Source organism: Dermacentor andersoni, chromosome 1 (genome assembly GCF_023375885.2).
Source record: "Dermacentor andersoni chromosome 1, qqDerAnde1_hic_scaffold, whole genome shotgun sequence".
Classification (NCBI taxonomy): Eukaryota; Metazoa; Arthropoda; class Arachnida; order Ixodida; family Ixodidae; genus Dermacentor; species Dermacentor andersoni.
The window spans coordinates 91,692,891-91,718,390 of record NC_092814.1 but is presented as its reverse complement, the minus strand read 5'-3'; the positions used below and the strand labels follow the sequence as shown (position 1 = coordinate 91,718,390).

General features: G+C 41.2%; 1 protein-coding gene and 1 long non-coding RNA gene across 17 annotated transcripts in view; one reads left to right on the top strand and one right to left on the bottom strand.

The window, feature by feature from the left end:
- Positions 1 to 16,182, bottom strand: part of LOC126544519 (uncharacterized) — a 35,806-nt gene extending 19,624 nt beyond the window's left edge. Inside the window, exons 1-4 of one of the 15 annotated variants that reach the window (XR_011892737.1) lie at positions 15,977 to 16,182; positions 13,432 to 13,460; positions 8,313 to 8,389; positions 5,637 to 5,786 (exon numbers count right to left, since the gene is read on the bottom strand). This is a non-coding gene — a long non-coding RNA (uncharacterized lncRNA). The other 14 variants (XR_011892736.1, XR_011892739.1, XR_011892732.1 and 11 more) reach the window with 14 other exon arrangements.
- Positions 1,257 to 20,454, top strand: LOC126544511 (uncharacterized). 2 transcript variants are annotated; one of them, XM_055061774.2, is made up of 9 exons: positions 1,259 to 1,539; positions 1,614 to 1,782; positions 6,859 to 6,991; positions 7,306 to 7,425; positions 7,514 to 7,616; positions 7,762 to 7,821; positions 13,805 to 13,873; positions 16,691 to 16,786; positions 20,093 to 20,454. In XM_055061774.2, exons 1-9 carry the CDS (start codon positions 1,483 to 1,485, stop codon positions 20,132 to 20,134), a joined length of 849 nt encoding a protein of 282 aa, XP_054917749.1. In that variant the 5' UTR covers positions 1,259 to 1,482; the 3' UTR covers positions 20,135 to 20,454. The 2 variants fall into 2 exon arrangements, with proteins under 2 accessions (XP_054917750.1, XP_054917749.1); XM_055061775.2 differs by lacking the exon at positions 13,805 to 13,873 and having other exon boundaries at positions 1,257 to 1,539.
- The last annotated feature ends 5,046 nt before the right edge of the window (positions 20,455 to 25,500 follow it).

The window sequence follows — 25,500 nt, the reverse complement described above, 5'->3', positions numbered from 1 at the left end:
GGAGACCCTGGTTCGATTCCCACCCAGCCCATCTTGCAAGAGTTGAGCCAAAGCCACCCAGAAACAAGCGCAGCTGCTTATATACCGCCGCGACGCCGCGAGTTGGAGCCCCGTTTCTCCTCTGTCGTGACGTCGCGGTGCCACGTTGTCAGCCTTGAAGGCGACGGCGCGAGTTGGAGCCCCGTTTCTCCTCTGTCGTGACGTCATGGTGTCACGTGGTATGGCGGTCATTGAAGGCGACGCCGCCGCGCCTGAGAAGCTGGGTTGAGCTCTAGTATTTTGCTTCGCATAAAAAATCCCCAGGTGTCCTTAGCTATCGCCTAATAGGCGCGAAAGCCTATATGTACTATGTTCCATACATAGCAGTCAACGCTGTGGAGGCTAGAGAGACTTCTTGCAGTGGCTTCGTTTGCACTTGGATATAGTTCGATGTTTCTTTACCACAATTGTGCGCCACTGTTGTTCATATAGGCTGAGTATTGAATGAAACAAGTTTTAATCCTTAGAAACAAACACAGTGGTATACGGTTGCTAAAGCGTCGTCTTAGGTCATTTTTATTTTTGTTCTTCTTTTCGGGTTTTTTATTTGCAACACGTCGCGAGGAGCCTCACGTGCATGCTCGTGCGAGCGAACGCTGTTGGCGCCCAGCGAAGCGCGGAGTGATAACCGAACGCGCGGAGTGATAACTTTTCTTGACCGAACTTCTTGCGTAGCTTCCGCAGCGTTGACTGCTATGTATTCAACGGAGTATAGTAAAACCTGCTGTTATTCACCTTAGTCCTCCTTAATACACCTCAATCGACCTTAATACTCCTTCATGCACCTTAATCCAATCATTAATCAATCATTAATTAACTTCGCTAATAATTAATAATCCCTTACACACGGCTGGACATGCTTTGGTTCGCTTCTGGGCTTCCTGGGTCACGTGATATTTTTTGTACCTCACAACGCGACCTTGAAACATAGAGATCTAAGGCTTTCGCCTTAATACATCTCCCTTTTTATGCGATCTTGCCAACTCCACAAAGTGACGTCACGACAATTTTATTTACGAATGCGCATGCTAACGTAATGCTGGATAAATAGACCTGAAGCTGCTTGAAGCTAAATAAAGTGCAGCGCCTTTGAATCAAGCAAGTGTCATTGGAAAAGCTTTGCTGCTCAAGTATTAAAATACTCCATACGTAAAAATAATTAAAGGCTTCTATTCTTTTTTGTCCACAGACATAGCTATCATCATCGTCGGAACCGTTTATATATAGGTGTTCCATGATTCAATGTGGTTCGATTAAGTGTTTTGTGGCTGGAGTTCTCTTGTTCAGAGATCTGTGGCTCATATATTCCGTTCAACCGACAGCGAGTTTTGTTCGTATAGTAGCAGGCGCCCTGCATCAGCACTAGCTGCTTACGCAAGAACGTAAATATATGATCGCTGTCGAGTAAGAGAAAAGTAATATCTGTTCCAGCTGTTCCAAACGATGGCCAGCAGTTCTGAACAAGCTGAAGGCGCTTCAGAAGAGGAGCAAGCGAAACAGGTTTGCTATTTACTTGTACTTGTAACGATAAACGTGCTACGTGCTGTAAGTTGACTCTCCGGTTCTTCTTTCAGGTGAAAGCCTGGCTTCATAAGATGCTGAAAAAAGACCTAAATTTCAGAATGGACGAGAAAATGTTCATCGCTTTGCGCAAGCTAATGACTCTACAAGAAGCTGCTGAGGCTGACGCACGTGACCAAATCAAAGTTCTGGAAGCAAGATCCAAGTTTTTCGTCGAGAAAGGTAGCGCATTGTTTGAATGTTCTCGTTCACAAGGGCCAATAGTTGTAGAAGCCGCATTCTGGCTCAATTACTTTTGCGCGGACGCGTCTGGTCCGACGCTTCACTGACGAGCATCAGACAGCCTCTACTGAAAGTGAGATATGGCAAGGTTCTGACTGGTGTGTTGTATAAGTTGCGGGCCGTCTTTTTCATTGCGAAGATAGATTGTATTTTTTCCAAGTATTGCTCCAGGAGGGCACATGTAACCGGCAAACGGAGGCCCCAGGAGAGCACCTAAGATTTATAATAAAGGAGGCGGCGCAGTATCTCCAGGGCATGAAAGCGGTGGCGGGGGAATCAAAGGTGGAAGCAGGGCGGCCCGTGGTTGGGGCCGCGGAGGCCGAAACGTGCCCGGGGGTGTTGGCATAAAAAATTTGCCGATCTTATACAACCTTGGCACGCGCAGCCCTTGGCGAGCCCCAACCCGCGGACCAGTCCGGGTTCTAGCTTTGATGTCCCCGTTTCCGCTTTGGTGTCCTGGAGGCGCCGCCAATAATTCGGAATAATGACACGTTGTTACAACTAGTAAAAAACACGATTAAATAAGTATAATTACGTCCAGCCGCGAACTAGTGGCGCTAAGTTCAGCACTACCGCGTCCCGCGACTTCTGCAACACCAGTCAGAAAGTTTGCCAGTGAGATCACTTCAGTGATTTGTATACACACACCTGGCCCTAACACCCCCCTTTCATAGAAGGCAAACACTCCCCTCTCCCCATATATATATATATATATATATATATATATATATATATATATATATATATATATATATATATATATATATATATATATATATATATATATATATATATATATAAAGAAAAAACGAGCGAGACCCCCACCCCCTTTCTCCTGCACTGAAGGTATTGCTAAATGCCAGATGAGTGGGAAAAGACCTAAGGACAAAATTTTGCAGAATCAACTGTGCTTGATATCAATCTAATCTGAAGAACAGCTAAGTAGATATTATATTTTGTGGTGTGTATATTTATAAGTGACATTGAATATTTCTAATGGCAAAATATAAGATTGAAAGCAAACCAAAACCTAGTAGCATATGTGCTGTGACATTACGTGACAAAAGCAGTCAGTGGCCAACTGGCTGTAAGAAGAAGTAAGAAGTATGGTTGGTAGCCTAAATTTGAAAAATGTGAAGTGTTAGTACACTTCACATTATCGACAAGGAAACTGCATATTTATCTGCTAACCCATGACCACATGCATTTACCGCAGAGTAAGGATGACCAACCCCTGCCCCTTTTTGTACTTTTGATGACTTACTTTAGCGTATTTAAATGCTTTTTTGTTGCTATAATAGATCAGTTGATAGACAGTGCAACATGTCATTTTTCATGTGCCTTCACACTCTAAAATAGTTTACACCCTCTGGGGTGTATATCTGCCACACAACAATAATCGTCATCTGCCTTACTTGCGTTTCCTTTCTTGAAAACGCCGAGCCCACTACTTTCCTGTTGGCAATGCTATGTCATGCTCATAACACGCATGTCGTTCGTTACTGGGAAGTACCGGGCTCGCAGCATTAATGAAAGGAATTGAGGACAAGACAGATGACGTTTATTGTTGTGTGGCAAGACACGACTCAAAGGGTGCAAACTTTTCTTAGAGTGTGGCTGTGTTTGTGTCTTTAGTGCTGTTCCCACCTGAAAATGAATAAAGAACTAGCCAATAGTTTCACATGAATTAATCCCACATAGCCATTTCTATCGCAATATATATATTGGGATAGTGTATACAGCCTCTTACTCAAATGAAGAGTCTTGGTGAACACACAGTGCCTCTCTCAAGTTCATCTCTCTCTCCCCCCCCCTCTCTCTCTCACACACACACACACACATATATATATATATATATATATATATATATATATATATATATATATATATATATATATATATATATATATATATATATATATATATATATATATATATATATATATGTATATATATAATCAGCCAATTTTATGTCCACTGCAGGACAAAGGGACAAAGGCCGTTCACTCCGATCTCCAAATTCCCCTGTCTTACGGTAGCCCATTCCAACTTGTGCCTGCAAATTTACAAATTTCATGACACCACCCAGTTTTCTGCCATCCTCGACTGCACTTCCCTTCCCTTGGCGTCCATTGTGTAAATCTAATGGTCCACCCATTATCTACCCTACACACTACATGGCCTGCCAAGCTCCATTTTTTTCTCTTAATGTCAACTAGAATATCGGCTATTCCCATTTGCTCTCTGAGCCACACCATTCTCTTCCTGTCTCTTAACATTATGCCTAACATTTTTCATTTCATTGCTCTTTGCATAGTCCTTAACTTGTTTTCGAGCTTATTAGTTAACCTCCAAGTTTCTTGCCCCATATGTTAGCAGCAGTAGAATGCAATGATTGTACACTTTTTAATGATAGTAGTTAGCTCCCAGTCAGGATTTGCTAATGCGTACCATATGCATTCCAACCGTTTTTGTTCTTTTGTAAATTTCCTTCTCATGATCAGGGTGCTCTATTATATATATATATATATATATATATATATATATATATATATATATATATATATATATATATATATATATATATATATATATATATATGTGTGTGTATGTATGTATAGAGAGAGAGAGAGATGAACTTCTTCCTTATCTGTACATTGTCAGCTGTATGTCTTTCCTTTTAAGTGCCTGTGTGTGTGATTATCATCATTGTGGACTGCGCTGAGTGTTCACCAAGCCTCTTCATTTGAGTAAGAGGCTGTATACATACACTATCCCAATATATATATTGCGATAGAAATGGCTATGTGGGATGTTTGTCAAGAGATGTCTGTTGCCATCATTCTGCTCTTGAATTATATAATTTCTAGTGTTCGAGTTTCTAACGTTTGTTTCTTGTACCTGTGCATGAATCACGTTCTCCCTAGTACCTGCATTGGACTTGCTTTGGCAACTTTTCCTGTTTTCCGCTTCTAGAATTCTTTCTCTTTCTTTCCAAATCTGTTTTTGCGCTATAACCCACTCTTGCCTGAGGCCCCATATGAGAGGTCGGCAGTACTCCTGAAATATATATATATATATATATATATATATATATATATATATATATATATATATATATATAGAGAGAGAGAGAGAGAGAGAGAGAGAGAGAGAGAGAGAGCAAGACTCCCCACAATTTGGTAGCCTTCCCCCCCCCCCCCAAAAAAAAAAGAGAATCCTGGTGGATAAACGCCTGTATCACTTAAAGGTGATTGGCCGACAATACCGCTTACCAGCTCTGGTGTTTATCTTGCGTAAGTGTTTGTGTAGAGCCGCCACTTCACTGTCACCTAGCTAATAGCGAGATGTTTAAAAACATCATGACTTATGTCGCTGTATTTGCTGCTGCTGAGATACTAGGTCTCAAATTAAACTCCCAGCCACAGTGACCGCATTTCATTGTGGGTGAATTGCAAAAATGCTTGTTTACCTCCCCAATCCTTGTGACAGTCTTGCTTTCAAGAGGCTGTAACAGCTAAAGATGCCCACACCACATAAAAGTGCTCAATTAGATTAAATGGTCTCGATGAAATGTTCACAAGCTACTCGTTACACATTAACACGTTAGATTCAAGTCCACACATCACAAGTAATTGTTGTATAAAAAAAGAGAAAAAAAACAGTGCCATGTCTACAGTCTCGAGATGAGTGCCAACATTAATGCAATTAGCAATCTATGTTATGGTTGGTGCATAATTGGTGATGATATGTTTTGTATTATTATGATGATTATTATGAAGAGTGCGACATACCCAGGGTTCTAAGTTGGCATCAAAGAGGTTCATTGAAAGAGCAGCACATAACGAGTGGACCTCTTCGATTATCCGTCCCTGACACTCTCAGACTGGACTAGGCGGTGCTTTCAGCCAGTGAGTGTTACATATGCAGCATCTTGGACAGTCCTGCACAGTCCGGCAGGACAAATTAAAGAGGCTCAGTGGCACGTACCCAATGGCCCAAATTGGCATGAAAGATAAACGGTTAGATCCAGACACACATGCACGCGCGCACACACACACACGCACACACACACACACACACACACACACAGAGAGAGAGAGAGCAGAAAGTGCATGGCGTATCCTAACACTGCCAATCACATTCTAACGAATTCAGTGTTCCCGCTCATGTTGCCTGTGGCTGTTTAGGTGCATGCTAAAGAACCCCACATGATCAAAATTAATCTGAAGTCCTTCACTACACCGTCTGTGCTAGACAGGATTCTAGGGGGAAAAAAAACGTGAATCAGTAAATCAACAGCCATGATAGCCATGTCGTGGTGACAAAATAAGTAAGATTCTGGTGCAATCAAGCAAAGCAATTCCTATTGGTGAGCCAAGAAAATAAGGTTTCTTACAGAACAAACTATTGATACAGTAGATCCTTACTTTAACAAAGTCATCAGAGCAGGAACTGTACTTTGCTATAAGGAGTGTTTTGTTAAAAGTGAAAAGGCTTTAAAAACCCAAAGTAAGGTGGGACTTGCGTTCCAACAGCGCAGGGACGTAACACATTTTATTGAAATAAACCACAGTCAATAGTGCCAACGTCACAATGGTGAAATTTTTCCAACATGCGTGAGCAGCTGCGTCATCTGTCTGTTATCATCACGTGATATTGTTAGTCCCAAAGACCTGCCACCATGTGGTGGAAGATCGCAGCTCTTTGCTTCTCCAGTTTCATACGAAGAAACACAAAGGCTGATAAAGTCTCCTGCATCGAGCAATCTTGTGCCGATTTCTCATTTCGCATTAAGCATTGCCCAGTGCTGCTCCACTTCAAATGATACAGTCTAAAATTGCATGCACTTCGATTGGTAATAAAGCAACATTTTTAATAACACAAATTTCATTATATTGAGGGCCTACTATTTTATGGTAGAAAGAGCAAGCCTCAAGTTGAATTTAATTGGATTGTGGAATTCTGCAAAAGTGCACTCTGATTTATTATAATGGATGATTTCTTGCACTACAGCTGAACGCTTAGAAGCTGGTCTCCGAGCTGGAAACATCGCACCAGAACAACTGCCCGAAGAAGCGTGCAGCACCCTTAAGGAACTGGCACAAGCAGGGACACTTCTAGACTGTCATCATTTGGACACAGAAAGGTGAGAAAGTTACACTATTCCCTGTGGCAATGACACTGCAATGTATTATGGTAATTGGGGTTTTTTCCAGGTAAACCTTCAATAATATACAATTGGCAGACAGCCAGCCAACAAGGGGCAGTACTTTATTGATCTGAATGCGCTGCTCTAAGGAAGTTGCAGCCATTTAAAGCTTGATAAAAAAAAAAAAAAGCAACGTGGATGTATAGCACACCTAATCAATAGTTACTATCACAAGTGAACACACAAGCTGTTCAACTTCTACACTGGAGATGCCTTATCTGAATGCCAATCCCTCACTTTTTATACCACAGATTTGAAGAAAAGCTTGTAAGGCTTTGTCAAGAACACGATCAACTGCAGGTCCAGCGGTCTGAGCTACAAGCCAGTGTGGAAAATATTGACCGTCTCACCCATACGATGGAGCAGCACCTGTAAGTGCTAAAAACTTGCTTCAACTTAGGCAGTAGCTAGAACATCATTTCAATAAAGGTGTTACTGTTGCTCATCCATGCTACAAAGGTCAGAGGTGGTCGACAAAAACAAAGAAGCTGATGAGGAATGGAAACCGAGGGATTGGAAAACACTTGAGAAAAGATACAGGTCAAAACTGACCACACTGAAGGTAAGACACGCTTTATGTAATTGAAAATGATCCAGTCCTGATTATACGTGTTTTAAAGCTGCCTTTACCTGGACAAGTCACATGCGCACTGCGAAATCCTGCAATTGTACATGCTCAGTGACTTATTCATTGTTGACCCTTTCAGGAACATCAAGGCAGCAACAAGAAACTCGCAGAATTTTCCCACATCCTTGCCATCTCTAAGGTACACACTGTCTCCTGTTTCACTGTCAACTCTGTTGTTGGCTTCTTGGCAGTGGATGTTTTCATTTGACACAAGTACAACTGGCCTATATTTCAAAAATTTCAAGAAAGCTCTTTGAAACATTCTTTGTAATACAAGCCATGCATTATTTAAAAGCGTATTAAAGGCAGACACATACCCAAGCTGAAGTGGTGGATTAATGGCTCCGAAGTGTCCGGATGATTCACTTTTACAGAGGACAGAACTTTTGTAAGCACAAAGGTGATGCAAACGTTGGATAATATTTGCACCAGCACTGTAGAAACATGGGTCGAGCCTCCTTTTTCTTGATGATGTTTCTAATTGATGCATAGTGATCTGCCACTGACAATTAGAGTTATTGTATATGCTCCCCAAAGGGAGCATCTAACAGTACTTATATTAATTATATACTTGAGATTTGGTTTATTTCGCCACATCAGTACACTTGTACCATAACAGAATGTATGTACCATTTATGGTGGCAGGGTAAAAGCTGCATACTTGCAGCTTGACTAGCCCCACCAGCTCCTTGGCACAAAGCAGCAAACTGCGGTACATAAAAGTGAGTCGCATGCAAAATTTGGAATCACAATTTAAAACCATAACATATAGATACTCAAGATGTCATAATTATATCAGAAAGAAGCATTCAAAGGCACCATATTTAAAATTGAATTTTTAAACATTGCACGTAAATTGTAATCTGTTAGTTTGAATTTATTTAGTACATTAGGTAGGCAATACTGTAGTAGCTGTGATCCATAGTTTGTATGCGGCCGTGGAGTGTGCCAGTGAACAGTGTGTCTTGTTGAATGCACAGAGGGATTAAGAGTTAAGTTTGCTAATGTACGTGTGGGGCGGCTGTTATGGATAAGTTCTGATTTAAATGTCGTTAAGAGATATTATTGGTAGAAAGTCTCAATTTTTAAAATCTTAATCTTGCAAATGGTTCGGACTTATGCACATTTTATGGTATACCTGCAATGCAATGTATGGTGTTCTTTTGCAATATTATTAAGTTATGTAATGATTTCTTGGTCCCCGTACCCCAAATTAGATGACAGTAGTGCACATGTGCAATACATAGAGCATTATATATAATAAGTTTTTGCTGTTCTGGTAATATGCGATGAGATTTCCTTAGGAATTCCTACTACTTTACAAAGTTTATTTCTTATGTAATTGGCGTGGTGCTCCCAGGACATGTATTCATGAAACACAACTCCCAATGTCTTTGCAAAGGAAGATAATTATATTTTAACATCATTTAGGTATAAAGAATTGAGCATAGTATATGTTCTAGATTTGGCACGGAAAAGAACAGCTTTTGTCTTGGAACAGTTTATTTGTAAAGAGTTTTTTACCGTCCAAGTGTACAGTCTACTTAGTGTGTCATTTGTCAATGCTATGATATTATCAACATTAATTCTAGAAAAGAAGAAACTGGTGTCATCTGCATAAATAACATATTCTATTGAACTGTACTCTTACGATGTCGTTTATAAAACTGATAAACACTTGTGGGCCAAGTATACTACCGTGCGGTATGCTATGTCTAATTTTTGCTAGTGCGGACAGTTCTTTATTTATCGATACACACTGGTGCAAATTGGTCAAGTAACTCTGAATTAAATTTAACACAACACACGAATGCCATAGCATTTTAATTTTTGCAGTAATGTTACATGGTTTATAGTATCAAAAGCCTTGAGAAATCTATGAAAACACCTAACGTTAAACTTTTCACTTTTATATTTTTTAATAATAATTCCTTTTGATGAAACAATGCACATTGGGTTGAGAGGCTAGGTCTGAAACCGAACTGCGATGGTGTTATAATCAGATGTTCGTCGAAAAATCTCGACAGTCTAATAAAGATAGTTTTTTCTAGTCCCTTCGAGAACACTGGCAATATTGAAATTGGCCTTTAATTACCCAGATTATTTTTCTCTCGCCCCTTATATATTACAGTTACTTTGGCGGTGTTCATACATTGAGGAAAGGTACCCTTACTTAAAGCAAGATTGAATATGTGTGTTATATGCGGGCTATGGAGGTCAATAACAAAAATAATAGGTTGTAGTTTTAAACCATTGATGTCCTCACTTTTAATTACTTTAAAGAATCTAAATATGTTAATTACCTTATGTTCACTTGTTGGTGTGGCAAATAGGGAATACTGTGTGGAAAGGGCCAGATAGTTTAGAGCTTCGGCATCATATGTACTATTTTCTAGAGTAGTAAAATGCTAATTGAATTTGTTAGCCAATTCAATTCCTATGTACACTTTATTACATATCGTAAGCTCATCAATGTTGTTCTCCAGTCGCCTTGCAGATGTTATAGCATTTAGTTTGTTCCACATCTTTTTCTCGTTTACCGCGCCATCAAACAAAGTAAAATAATAGTAGTGTTTATATTATCTCCGGAGTTTAGTCAGATTATTTCGGTATACTTTGAAAGCCTTGAAAGCAGTTGGATCATGTCCTGTAAGGAAAACATTATAAAGAGGTTTTTTCAGAGTTTTATATGGAAAGTGCTTTTTATATACCGAGCATAAAATCTCTATTAAACAGTTGTACGCTACATAAGGGGAAAACGACGACAACATGTCCTCCCAAATTAATGAGTTAATTTCATCTCGGAAAGACAAGAGTGAATAAGAATTTATGTGTTGAAATTTTATTTGCAGAAAAGCATTGTTGTTGTTTTTTTTTCAGTTGTCTAGCCAAAGCAAGGTATATGGGTTGGTGGTCACTTACTGACGTGTCAAGAACACCGGAATTTATCTCTTCAGTCAGAGTGTTTGTTAGGAAGAAATCTATTTGAGTTGCACTTGTAACTGTATACAGCAACTATACTCATAATAACAGACAGTGCTTTTGAATGAGAAAAAAAAAACAGTTTAGATATGGTGATTGTATTTTACTGCAGAAAACCTCACTGGTGCACTTGTTAGCATGATTTGCAGGAGTGTCATGCCCTAACTATGTAGTCCTCTAAGGTTACCAGGGTGGTAGCACACAACATAACATGACCTCGAAGATTGCTGGCTCAATGCAGCGTTTCTGTGCTATACCATGTGGATGACACACTACCACTTGTTTCCTTGGGTGATTTGCTGTCTTTAACATAGTTTTTGTTTGTATCTTTGTGCATGCGTGTGTGTGTGATTTACCCAGTTAAACCTTGATTTAGCGAAGCAGGTGGGGCCTGATAAGTACTTCACTGAATCAAGAACTTTGTTGCATTGTAAAACTTATGCTGCTATGAATAACATAGTTTCTCTAACAAAGTTTCTTGTCCTTGAACACGAACTGTCACTTTTCAAGCTTCATTTTTTCCTCGGGCTGTCAAAGACTGGAACAACCTACCCTTTAATGTCATTGCCATCACATATCACTCAGAATTTCTGGCAACTGTTCAAACTTGTATTTCACCGTAACACCTGTCTTTCCTTGTGTATACATGTTAACCACCCCTTATGTAATACTCTGAAAGGGGTCTTTACGGTAATAAAATGAAAATGAAATGAAAAGGAAAGAAAATTATGCAGATCCCATGCACTGTGGGAATCAATGTAAGCGAAGCTTTCCGAGCTGGATGCTTCGTTTGATGATAATTAGCGGTGATGTTGACAGCTAAAGCTTAATTTCTTCAATGTTTAGGCTAACACGAGAGTGGTGAGTTGATGTTAAACCTTACCTTGCGTGCACCACTGCTCTTTGTCTGCGTAGTACACAGAACACACAGGGAGAGGTGTTTGCTTGAGGCGTTGTTGTGCGCCATATTTTATAACCTCTGAGAGGGTCGAGCATTGTCATTGCCTCACATTGCACATCGCATTGTGGCAGAAGTATTAAAGTTGAATTGGATTATGGGGCTTTACGTGCCAAAACCACACTTGGATTATGAGGCACGCCATAGTGATGGACTCTGGATTAATTTTGACACCGTGATGTTCTTTAACGTGTCCCAGATCTAAGTGCACATGCGTTTTCTATTTCGCCCCGTCGAAATGCGGTTGCTGCAATTGGGATCAAATCCACGACCTCTAGCAATGCCATATCCGCAAAGCTAATGCACGGGCACAGAAGTGTTGATTTGACGGTCGACCGCTTCTGTAGTGTTTCCTGGACCCTGCGGTGCTCTTTAATTAATGCAGCTCTGCTTCTGCAAGCCCTGCGTAAGTTGCCCACTTGACATATTTGCATTGCGTTTATTTTTTCAGAAATAGCAGCAACGTACTGTACCGTACCTTGAACTTAAGCTTATCCTGTGTCCCCCTAACCGCTGTCATATAGTAGTGGGGTCTCCTTGCCTTCTCACGTCACCTCCCCCTTCTCTTGTATGGGGACTGCCTCTTCTCCTCCCTTTCATTCTTCTCCTCTCTACAGTTCTGTGTGCGTTCCCTCCGGTCTCTCATGTTAGTAGAAAGGGAAGCACAGCAGTTTCTGCAATGATTCTTAGGGGAGTCATGGATAATTACAGCTGTCAAGTGGCTAATGTGGCGTCGGCCAGGGAGCTCCAGAGGGGATTGTGCACATTGGATGCGGTGGGGTGAAAACGAGTTTCTCCTGTTGCGTTTCCTCTCTGACTCGCGCCTGTTATCTATATATGCGCTCTGAACCACCTCCCCCCCCTGAGGCGGTGTGTGCGACAGCAGCTGCCCACAGCAGCAGCAGTGGGAAAGCCGAAGGAAGAGGCAAAGAAAGCTTCGCTTTAAGAAATGGGAGGGGGGTATAATTCTTGCCTGGAAGTGCACTTATCGAGGAGAGTGGGTATGTTGAGAGTGTCTTGCGTTCCTTCATAGGTGTCGCAAACTATTTTGACAGGTCAATGGTCGTCTCTCATTTGAACTGATACCTGGCACACGCATATTTCACCCATATATCTCTGTGACGCCTCACTAAATCAGGCAAGACATTGAGTCCACTATGTTGTTACAAGATTTTCAACCCATTGGGCTCCATGAATGCATGCCAGAGGATTGAAATTATTTCGTTAAATTAAAAATTTCGTAAAATTGGGTATAATTAAAGGGGCACTAAAGTGAAAATTACTTGTGCTGTATTAGTACCCAAATACAGTGCCAAGGAAGCCACTCTTACAGTGAGAAAAAGCTTGGTAAGCCAGAAAAGACGCAACAAAGCACAGGTGGTGATGCCGTATTGAAGTTCCCTCACCAGAGCACTGTGACATTACAGATTTTAACGAGGTCTAATAGAGCCAAGTTAATCTTTTATTGGTTATGATAGACTGCATTGTATTCTAAAAGAGCCAGAGACTGCATTTAGCAAGCTTCAAGAACTTTTAATAAGCCACAATGGCTAAAAAAAGAAAGCAATAACATTTTCGACGACATATTGATGTCACTAGAGTTCCAATGCAAAACATTTAAAAATTCTAATTTCCCCTTCATTTTCTGTTCAAATAATCAACTTATTACTGCAAAATGTGACTGCGGTGTGACTGTATTGGTTACAGAACACACTCTTAAGAGAATTTCAGGGCTAGCTAGGCTTAACACTTCCCTTAACTTTCCCTGTAAAATAACATGAGTAATGAACTATAAAGTAATCAACTTACCTAACCAGGAGGAAAACCCTACCGAGGCCCTGTAAAGAGTGAAATAAATGTTTTCAATTACATTCTAATATACTTGTGACTGACATGAAGCTGATGAATGCAAGCTTTATCCTATGTAGAAGATAACCTGCATGTACGAGCATGAAGCCAAGGAAGAGTCAAGGACGAGGCAGCAAGCTCTAGCTACAGTACCATTCAGGCACCTGCTTTTTTGTTGCCCTTTAATTTTCACTGCATTACTGTTGAGCAGAATTGGCACTAAAGAAATTATGCACACACAGGAAGAGCAGTGTGTGCATCTTTTTTGTTAGTACTAATTTCCCTCAACAGTTATGCCGGACCAATTAGCGTAACAGTTATTTTTTTTCTGCAGGAACTCGAGCACGTTGAACTGCAGATAGAGGACGCGGAGAACGAGCTTCCCTCACGTGAATTACCTGCGGTCAGTCCAAAGTCTTTCATTACGTTATTGTTTTACTGATTTGAGATGTCAATTAACTTACCCTCATCCAACAATCCATCTATGACAGCCTCCCGATTAGCCCATTTGGTAGAATGACACCCTGGGAAAGTTGGTCCCGCACTGTGCTTGCTCTGTTCTAATGTGCACTTATTTTCTTTTGGAAAAATTCAGTACAATATAACATACATATTGGAATCAATTCCAAAACCAAAACAATGTCTTCCCTTCCTTTAGCGAGAACAAATTGCTATTTCTCCCTGTGCAAATCAGATGCACATTACAATCAAGGGTAGATTAGAATCGAGTAAATACAGTAATTTATTAAGTCGCACTTTCATATTGAGGAACTCACATGGGCCTTTGTTGCTTTGCATTACCTTTAGATAAATCCCACATTTAGGTTTTGTGAAATTTGATCTACATTCTTCCTCATCTACATGCACTACAATTATACTCTGAAAATCATGGGTGCTTATTGATGCCATACATCCGTGTGTTACTGTTAAACTGTAATACGTAGAGAGTAACATTCTGTAAACATAAATGGAGCCTGCACTAAGAATTTCTAAGCAAAAATGTAATGTTCGAACGTTAGATCAGAGGCAGGAGTGAAAACTTAAAATGTTGTCACCTGAAGCTCAATGGTATGGGCACAACAGCACATCAAAATGACTTAAAATCGTATGCTAAATTATCAGTTCAATATCATTTCCTTTTCATTTACTCCTCTATGTATTCATGCAAACCATAGTTTGACTTGCTGCTTCTGTTCCAGAAAACGAGGCCACAGCAGATCTGCAATATGTATCGTATCCTTCACAGATTAGGATGCAAGACTACTTTGCAGTTTTCAATCATTTGTTTGATCTGGTTTTGACCCAAAGCTAAACCGAAACTGATCACTTAAGTAACACTAGTCCGAAGTCTGTGGCCTCCATGCAATGAGGAGGCCTGAGATTTTTACAGCTTTCTCAAAAAACTTATTGTTCATTGTACTATTGTTGCAGCTGTGTAGTGACGATGTTAGCACACAGATTTACGGTAGTCAAACTGACCTATAGCTGTAGAACATAGACGCGAATTCTAGGATGGCTTTATATATATATATATATATATATATATATATATATATATATATATATATATATATATATATATATATATGAATGTATGTACATACATACACACACACAGCCAAACCTCGATATATAAAATCACGTAAAAACGCGTCAAAAACTTCTGCAAGTCAATCAGTGAACGGCGATCGGGGATCGTTGTTCAGGGCGCGCGTTCGACTGCGTCGCGCGCTAATAGCCTAGGCCGCGCCGACTTCATCAGGCAAGAGCGTGTGGTCGATTGCGCCGTACGCAATTAGCGTAGGCCGCACCTATTTCGTCAGCCGCGCTAAATCGGCGCGGTCTAGGCCAATCGCGCGCTCCGAACAACGATCCCCGATCGTGCCCCAATCGTTCCGCAGTAAATGCTGACTTGAAGCTTCACACAAAATATTTATTTAGCTGAAAGTACTGCAGCAGTGTGGCCTGCATTAGCATCAATTTGTTTTTTTAAAGTGCGACAATTATGCGAGTAAATATGGTACTGGTTATAACATACCACTAGCAATATAGTCAGATACAGTTGAACGCGCATATACCGAACAACGAACAGCTGTAAAATCGCCTTGAAAATATTTGTATATACAGTCGAACCTCGATATACTAAACAGCGTGGTGATCGCAATATAGTTCAATATAGCCAGAATTCTATATATAAAATCACGTAAAAAATGTCTAAACCACCCGAAAGCGATGGGCTGGTGCCCCTATTGTGCCGCAATAGTGGCATAGACGGGCCAAAGCAGCTACAGCCCCAGTTGAAGTCGGGAGCGGGGCAACATCAGCGCTTGCGGGATCAACCTTGGCAGCAACTTCGTTGGGCCGCTACTTCTGCTGCGATCTCCGCGTCCGTCAATCCAAGCATTTTGAAACACTGTCAATAATACAATATTAAGTAGCGTCTGCCAAGGCGTCCTTGAGTGAGCTCAGTGATCGCGCACTGTCGCGCGTCATTGTGTATGCAAACCTCTCGTGAGGCGCACCAGGCGCACAGCGCGGCTGCGCGGCACCTAGGAGGAGTCAGTGCGGCAAATGCAATGCGTCGTTGATGTTGTCGAACTAGCCAAGCCGCCTCGTGTGTACGCCGCTACGTTCAAATGGCACCCTCGGCGCGATCAATGTGTGCAGTGCGCAGGGAACGCCCATCGCGCTCCACTATCTTCGACGGTGTTGCGGGAAAGCTCACCGCCTGTCAACAGAGCGCACGTGGTCTAGGTTGGCGGAGTGACGTATATTATGGTGGCTATAGCCACCATACGTATATGTTCATTTTACGCCTGACGCCGTTCAAAATAAAACATTTTAAATGCATGCGATTTTCCAGGTGATATAGAGAGTGTTCGATATATATATATATATATATATATATATATATGTATGTGTGTGTGTAAAGGGACGTTTACCCTTATGAATTACTTCTCTACACCTTGCAGGTGTCCGCAGAAGTATTACGCCAGTGTTCGATATACGCAATAATTCGATATATCGAGGTTTGATTATATATATATATATATATATATATATATATATATATATATATATATATATATATATATATATATATATATATATACAGACACACACACATAATACATGAGATGTGCTCACTAAGTCATTGGCTTTGAAAGAAAGCAGTGGTAGCTCATCTTGCTGAACTGGCGTTTACATTTACTTTGTGCAGGATGAGGAAGCAATTAAAGAGGCCCTTGATTCTTTAAAAAACACATATGATGAATTGGACAAGGCCTTCATAAGGAACTTGGAAAAAGCTCGAGCCGTAAGTAAAAATGTGGTTCTCTCATGTTATTCCTTCCTGTATTGCTGGCCGGAAAAAAAAAAAAAACGCTGTTGTCACGTAACCTTTTTGTTTGTAAGAACTATTTGGCATTGTCTGGTGCCTTTGCTTACAAACCAATCGTTACATATAAAATTATTCAAGGGCCAAGAAGTTGACTGCTATTGTACTGTTTACTGCTATACATCACGTATGCGTAGGACCGCAGGATATATATGAAGAGCTTGTAAAATCTGACTGTATAATGTAGATATTGTGAGCATTTTTGCAAGTGTACTAAACTGTAAAAGTTTTGGTAACCTTTTACTGTTCCCTTTCCTCCTCACTTTTTTATTTATTTTCAGAACAACAATAGAGTTTGCAATGCTACAATGATATCTATTTCTAAAACTGATAAAATGTAGACACACGTGAACAAAGATGAGACTGGAAATGAGTACTTACATGGAAAGAATGGAAGCAAAATATAATTTCACACTTGCATAAAACCATCGTAGTAAAACTATGCTTGCAAAAATCAATGCCACTGCACTGTAGTGTTGAAGCATAACCATGATCCCCATAACAGTAAATCTGTGAAATGCTAAATACACAACACATGGGATAAGGATAGTGACAGTGCAGTGACATGTTTTGGGCAATAGGCCACTAATCTGTGGCTGAGGCATTTGAGAAAAATGTCCTCGGATGATGAGCATTGAAGGATGAGCGTGCCACTCCAGTTTCTTAATTGAGTTTGACAACTGCAGAGTTGTGCTACCAACTCCTGGCAGAGTGACAACCCTTTTCAAAGAGTTTGCAGAACAGGTAGTGAAGCAAAAGTGCATTCGTGCATGGCTTGAAGCCCTTCCAGTCATTTTTGCATGTTGAGGCACTGCTTTGAAACCCAACAGTAATACTAACAAACCGTTTGCTACGAGACATTATGCTCGTGTATACTGCTTATCTGCTGTCTATACAATAATTATATACAATTATATACAATTATTGTCCAGACCTGTACCAACGAAACCAAAGGAAGCTAGTGGAAGTTGGTAACAGTGACAGTCATCACCATGTCAAAAGTTAAAACAAATGTGCATCCATAATTGGCTAAATTGCTTATAAATAAGCATTATGTACCACTGAAGCAATTTCTGCAAAGCTGCAGGGCCAATAATCGTATAATTTCCTTATCAGTAGCAGCCTGCAAACCGCACCTGTACAAACAATGTATGCACCTGGTGGTTAGCCTTTGTGATGTCTTGGAGCCCCATGGGTGCTGCCTAATCTTGGAGGTCACGCGTCACTTCCGGAGAGTGGTAATGATGGCAGTTTTTTTTTTCCTTCAGTTTCACCATCAAAAATAGCTTTACTAGCTTCTTGTGACGCTTCCGCTCATATTTCGGAGAGAGACTCCTCTATATTAAGACTATCTTAAACTAGGCTTTTTATGCAGCCCAAAATTTTCTTGCATTTGGCTTTTAAACGTCAGCCTGTTTTGAGTGTAGTCATGGGCTGATGCGATTCTTTCTCATGCACTTGACATTTGGTGCATCAACATATCAACAAAATACACGAAGTCAATACACGAGGTATATATATGCATGGCAAATAGTATGTACAGTATATTTGATTTAGCAGAGATATGAGCCTCTATATATGCATACTGCAATCAATGTGTGAAGCAAACATATTTGAAAAATAAAATGTGCCTTATGCTTTCCTTGTAATTTTCCGTACCTAAAGTGCAATAACTCCAATAGCTTTGGAAAGTAGGCAGTACATATAGTATTGGTATTGTGACAACAGTATTTCCTGAGATCATGAGTGCATCCCGAGTGGGGAGCAAACATGTTAGCTCATTAAATGGGGCAGACATGTTTAACTGGCTTGACTGTTATGCCAGAATACAGAGTGGTTTACAAGTAGAACCTCACTCAACGAGTTGTTGAAAAAAAAAGAAAAACAATATTTCTCAAGAAAACAAAGATATGATCCCAAAGTATCCATGAGGTTTTACTGTACACACAGGGGTTGAGTTTGCATTGTTTCATTGTAATTTCTGAGCCTTTATAATGCATCCCTGTTATGTGATGTCAATAATTCATTTGTCGCTTCTTTTATCATTTGTGCAGCCCCTGGCTGCGTCTTGCATGATCACTAGCTGGACAGAGTGATGGACTCACTGATTGTGCTCCTTTATGTGCCTGTAAATGTCAAACTGGTAGTCGCCAACACCATCAAAAAGCTCATCCTCGGGGAACACATCGGTATACATGACTACTCCACTTTGACATAGAGGAAAGAAAAGACTGATGAGAACATGGGAGCCTTGCCAAGAGAACAGCATGAAATATCTTGCAGTACAAGCAGACAAAGAAATAGAAGCAGATTATGTATAGAAAGGTTACCATGATGCTGCTTCCTAAGAAACCATGGTATAGGAATCTTTTAATGAAGAATAACATACATGCACAAAAAAAAAAGCTAATGCTTTGGTAACAAGGTTTAAAGGTAACGACAGGCTTTAAATGTGTATCTCAAACTTGTTTTGTTTTTTCTGTTGGGAGTAATAGAAGTGACTTTCTAACTACTATTAGGTACTCATCGGATTTCCCAAGCAATGATAAATCTTTGAACAATCATCTTTTTTTTTTTTTGCACCAAACGTGTGTCTGAGAATAATTGCAAATCTGTTGCTGATTGCTGTGTGCAGGGGGATGTTCAAGTGCCTATCTGAGCCATTGTGACACTGTCAATATTCCCATGTGTAACATAATCACATTTTGGGTGTATGCACTGCTTGCACATTATGCTAAGGAAGGAGACACAGTTGTTTTTGTTTTCATCTTTCTAATCCTTTAAGACCAAAAGTAGTTCCATTTTCTTTTTACTGCAGAACTCTTTAAAAAAATGTTGACAATATTTAAAATATTTTTGTACAAAATCTTAACCATTTTTGAATGGGTGGAGCTTAACAGCATTGTGTGAGGAAATGAAAACCTCAAGAAAATCATAAGTACCATTGCCAAGCTAAGCTTGTCCATGGCCAAGGAATTGGTTAAACAAACAAACAATCTATACAAACAAACAAACAAACAAACAAACAAAAAGCTTTCCCAGGGATGTGGCTGTAATTCTATTTGCAGAATTTGTGTTTAGAAATTTCCCAGCGACCGTTTAATTTCAGCAAGCCTAAAGTTGAAAAAAAAAAATGTTATGTAAAGCAGAGTCCTGTGCTGAGCTCAGTGTGATATGAAGAAGTCACTCATAATTGAGCACTTTCTTACCATTTTTCCACTGCAGGAACAGGCTGAAGAAGAGGAAGCATCATCATCATCAGAGTAGTACAAGCATCTGCCTTTTACAAGATCACAGCGGGAGCTTGTCTTCTGCTCAATACACCAGATTTGACAAAGCCATGGTGCACTTATGTGATGCTAGTGTCGGCTTCGTGAGAATCTGCAGATTGCTTTGCCTAGAGCAATTCTCATACTTATTTCCTGAAGTTGTTCTTTCGAACCACAAGAGTGCTTTAACGTGCCGTGCATCAAAATAGCCAAATTACAGTGGCATTGCATTCAGTGGCATATTGCATGCCAGTTCTCATAAAATATGCTATAAAAGAATCTTTATGCATAGTAAACATGTCAGTTTCTCGTCGTAGATTTGTATGTGTCAAGTATGTATCAATTATGCATGTGAAGCATATGTCTACACCTTTATGTGTGTACATGTATGTGTACAGGCACAGTAGAATCTTGTTGATGCAATCATGTTTTCTATGATGTCTGGTCACCAACGTTTGTGATCAGAAACGTCAGGTGCAAGCCAATGTTGCACCCTGTTTTTCCTGCAGTGTTGTGCTAGTGCTATGCTATGCTGTAGTGCACATAACTGCAGCAGGAAGCCTGAAGATGGTTATGCAGTTTTTATGATACCACAAGGAAAGCGTGACAGCTTGCGCAAAACGCAGTGGCTGCACAACATTGGCCTAAATAACTGTTTCGCTAAAGAACAGTGTTGTTTGCGAGGTAAGGCGCTTTCCTTAGTACTCGTATCAAAGCAGTCCCTGATGCTTCATTTTGTTTTTTTATTCTTTTGGTCTGCTTATAAGCATTTTACTGCGACAATTTACACGTTGCATAAAAATGGAGGTGCCCTCAGTATGCTGAATATCTTGCTGGGACTCAGCCCCTCGCACGTCATCAACTGTTATTCAGTCAAAAATGCAGCACCATAAGTTCTGTTTTCCGCTGTGAACAATCATGTGCGAAGATAAGACATCTCTATCACACTTTTGGTGATTGTTAGGATCCATTGCCTGTTTTACTGAAAATCGGAATAGTGGCTTGTAGAGGAGCTTTCTTTCCAGCTTACTTCAATGTGTGCGTCAGCCACTTGGACACAATGAAAGCAGGCCCTGAAAAAATTAATGCCAAGTATACCCGTGGCATTGTGGGTGATGAGCGCCAGCTAGTCTACATTACGTTTTTAATGCGTAAGTATTCTTTGCCGAGGGTAATGCCGAGTGTGAAAAGTGCCTTGTATCTGCACAAAAATTCATAATTTGCACAGTTAAAACACTTAATCGGTATGATAGTGTAAATGCAGATGACTAGTAGGTTCATAAGTGATAAGGAACAACTTAAACCCCCTCCCCCCCCCCAAAAAAATATAAAAAGGCATACCCATAGAGATACATAGGGCTCCTTAGAAAATGCATGGGTAAGCTTATAGTAGGGGTGGGCCAACTGAAATTTGTGGGTGGGTCAACTTAAAATTTGGATGTGGTCCAACTTAAATCTGGGCTGGGTGACCTTAAAATTTGGGGTGGGCTAAATGAAGTTCGGGGGAGGGCCAAAGTGGCCAACTGAAATTTGGGGGTGTGCCAACTTAAAATTTGGACGTGGTCCAACTTAAATTTGGGCTGGGCGAACTTAAAATTTTGGGTGGGCTAAATGAAGTTTGGGGGAGGGCCAACTTGAAATTTGGAAGTGGGCCAACTGAAATTTGGGGGTGGGCCAACTTCAAATTTGGAGGTGGGCTAACCTAAATTTAGCGATAAGCCAAGTTGAAATCTGCGGGTGGTCCAACTTGAAATTTGGATGTGGTGCAAAATAAATTTGGGGGTAGGCCAACTTCAATTTGGGAGTGGGTTAACTGATATTCGGGGGTGTGCTTACATATACCTGGACAACTCCAGTAGAGTTTCTCCCTTATTTTTCAGTTCTTGAATTTGCTTTGAATTGGGCTGTCATGCACGCATGAGTGGGTGACGATTATTATTTCGTTTTCTCACGAACAGGCAACGTACATGCAGGGGGTGTTCACATGAATGCACACTCTTGCTCACACTGAAATAGCACAACCATCCTATTAGAGACAAGAGCACAAAAGCTACTTTCACATTGAGAAGACAAACAGGGATGGTTGATGCACTCGCGACATATTATTATAGGCAAGCACACTGAATATAATGCCTGCGGTGCACATGCACGCACAGGCAAGAAAAAAACACCAAACACACAGGGATGTGCCACAAGCAATACTAGATCAGATCCACAAAGTAAAGCATCTTATTATTTGGCAGAAAAAATGTCTGTAGTATAGAACTCGCCTCAAAGCTCATTTTACATCAGTATGCCCCATTCATACAGCTTTAAGAAGAAGCCAACCTCCTCATGAGCGTTACCTCCCGCATTCTCGATGCTGTTATCACCTTTTTTCAAAATGTTCTACACCATTGGGGCGCGCAAATGGGCCAAAATCGTGCGCCTCCATTGAATACTGGGGTCCGTGCGCGGCAGCTAAGGAGAAAGTGCGTGCCGTGCGCAGCGCGCGCAGCCGGCGCCGAGGAGAATCGAGGAGGAAAGCGCCGCGGGGAGGAGAGTGGCGCTACTTTCAAATTATCAAGGGGTTAGTGCTAAGAGAAACTCGCTTCCTTCCCCGCTTTCTCTCTCGAGGATTGCGTGACGTATGCGTTACGGGACTCGCCTTCATTTTTTTTCCCTCGCTTTTTTGCGCGCTGGCTGTTGCGTTTAAAGCCCCTTGATAATTTGAAAGTAGCGATACTCTCCTCCTCGCGGCGCTTTCCTTCTCTATTCTCCTCGGCCGCCGGCTGCGCACGGCACGGTTTTTGTCCTGGGCTCCCGCGGACGCGACGCAGCATTCTATGGAGGCGTGTTATTTTGGGCCAGCTGCGCGCCCCAGTGGAGTTGAAAATTTTGAGAAATGCTCATAATAGCATTGACAATGCTGAAGGCAACATTTATGAAGAGGTTGGTTTTTTTCTTAAAGCCGTATGAACGGTGCATACTCATGTAAGAGGAGCTTTGAGGCGACTTCTATAACCCAGATAACTTTTCTGCCACATGGTAAGATGCGTTACTTTGTGCGTCTGATCTAGTATTGCTTGTGGCATATCCCTTTGCGTGCGGGTTATTAAGCGAAAGCCTTAGATCTCTGTTTCAAGGTCGCGTTGTGAGCTACAGAAAATATCACGTGACCGAACGAAGGCCGGAAGCAAACTAAAGCATATGCGGCCTTGTATAAGAGTGGGTGGGCATGGTGGTACGACAAGGAAAACAACGATGGGCTTACGCACGCTTTTCTTCAGTGTGCAGTTATTCAGTTCTTGGGTACCTACACGGCAGTGCGGCTCGGCTACGGTTTTCCAGCGCCAAGGCCCGTCCATCGGCAACGCATCCACTGTACTATAAAGCGAGAGCGACTTCGCCTACCCTTCGCCCGTCATTCTACCGACAGCCAGGCAGCACATGCGCACATTCGTGCGCGTGCACAATGTTCGCGACTGCGCAGCTGCAACATCGTGTACAGCCAATTGGTGGCCAAGGATATAAAACCAGGCCCGGCTGCATCGCTTGTCAGTGGGCATGGTGGTACGACAAGGAAAACATGGGCTTACGCACGCTTTTCTTCATTGTGCAGGTTAGTAGGTTCCCAGAATTACCTCCCGCTTCTTTTAAATCTGATGTCCTGTTCCTTGTCGTGCTTCCATGTCCAAAAGCCTTGGTTGATCCTTTCTATTCTTTGCTTTTGTTGTTATGTGGTGACGTTGCGAGCAATCCCGGTACAGGTTCGCAAAAAGCGCAATCTTCGAATGCTGTGGAAGAAATTTTGAAAACGGTTAAGGATCTAGACGAGCGATCTATAAGAATGAAAACCCTACAGAAATCTATGGCTACGTACGTCAATATCAGGCCTAAAAGAAAAACAGGAATCAGTTTAATTGTCAGGTGATATCAGATATATAAAAGCCAGGTTAGAAAAAGTTGCAACAGCAAACTTTTGCAATTGAGCAAAAGCAGACTGATCTCGACGACGTGCGGGATTCCGTAGTCCGCGTCGAAAAGCACACGCGCACACTCCACTCAAGACTAAACGACGCTGAAGACCGCGCTCGCCGGAGGAACTTGTTGTTCTACGATGTGCCTGACTCCGCTGATGAAACGTATTCGAAGTCGGAAGAAAAAATACTGAAAATTTTCGCCGATACTCTAAAAGTGGATATTTCAAGTAACAACATAGCCAGAGCGCACAGAATCGGGTGATTTGCCATAGGGAAAGCACGGCTACTAATCGTAAAATTTGAGACATACAAAAGTAAGGACGTCCTTTCCAAGCTCCAAGTTCTAAAGGATGAAAAAAAAAAAAAATTATCCGTAAGCGAAGATTACTGCCCGGCAACAAGACACGGCCGCAAAAAGTTGATCGAATTTGGAAAAAACACAACATAGTCATTCAAGTTGCATTACAATAAATTGATTGCACCCGCCGTAGTACTGCTCAGTGGCTATGGTGTTGGGCTGCTGAGCACGAGGTCGCGGGATCGAATCCCGGCCACGGCGGCCGCATTTCGATTTAGGTGCACGTTAAAGAATCCCAGGTGGTCAAAATTTCCGGAGTCCTCCACTACGGCGTGCCTCATAATCAGAAAGTGGTTTTGGCACGTAAAACCCCAGAAGTTAATTTTACAATAAATTGATTATAGGTCGAAAAACGTATGTTTACAATGAAGCTCATAATACTGTAACTGAAATTGAAGCTTTCGATAGCACACAGAACGACCTCAGCCCTCGTACTCTTCGCTCTGGACGCGAATTGCCATTGAAAGAAATATAGGGGAACGAACGGGGAGGCGGTTCTCAGCTGTGTTCTTGCTCAGTGCTTTTCTCGAACATGCGTAGTCGTCTGCCTAAGAGGGACGAACCACAGAACACCTATACAAACTTAGAGAAGGGAAACTGTACCTTCCACAGTGCTACGGAAATAAGCGTAGCGGTGGCGTCGTGAACTAAAGTATGTGACCACGGGTGGCGCTGTACAACAGGAAACGGATAAATGAACTGGGACTGATAAATGAACTGGGACCAAAAAGTAAGGAAGCTCTCGTGAAAGCAGTTGAAAAAACTTTAAAAGATAGACGAATACCAGACAGTTGGCGACAAAGTAGAATGAATTTAATTTATAAAGGTAAGGGGGAGAAAGACAGAATTCACTCGTATAGACCGTTGACCATTACATCGGTAATATACAGGCTAGCAATGCAGGCAGTCAAATTAAAGCTTCAAGCATGGGCAGAAAATAATGGCATTTTGGGAGAGCTTCAGAATGGCTTTAGAATAGGTAGGCGTTTGGATGATAACTTGTTTGTTCTTACTCAGTGTATTGAAATATCAAAAGCAGAAAGC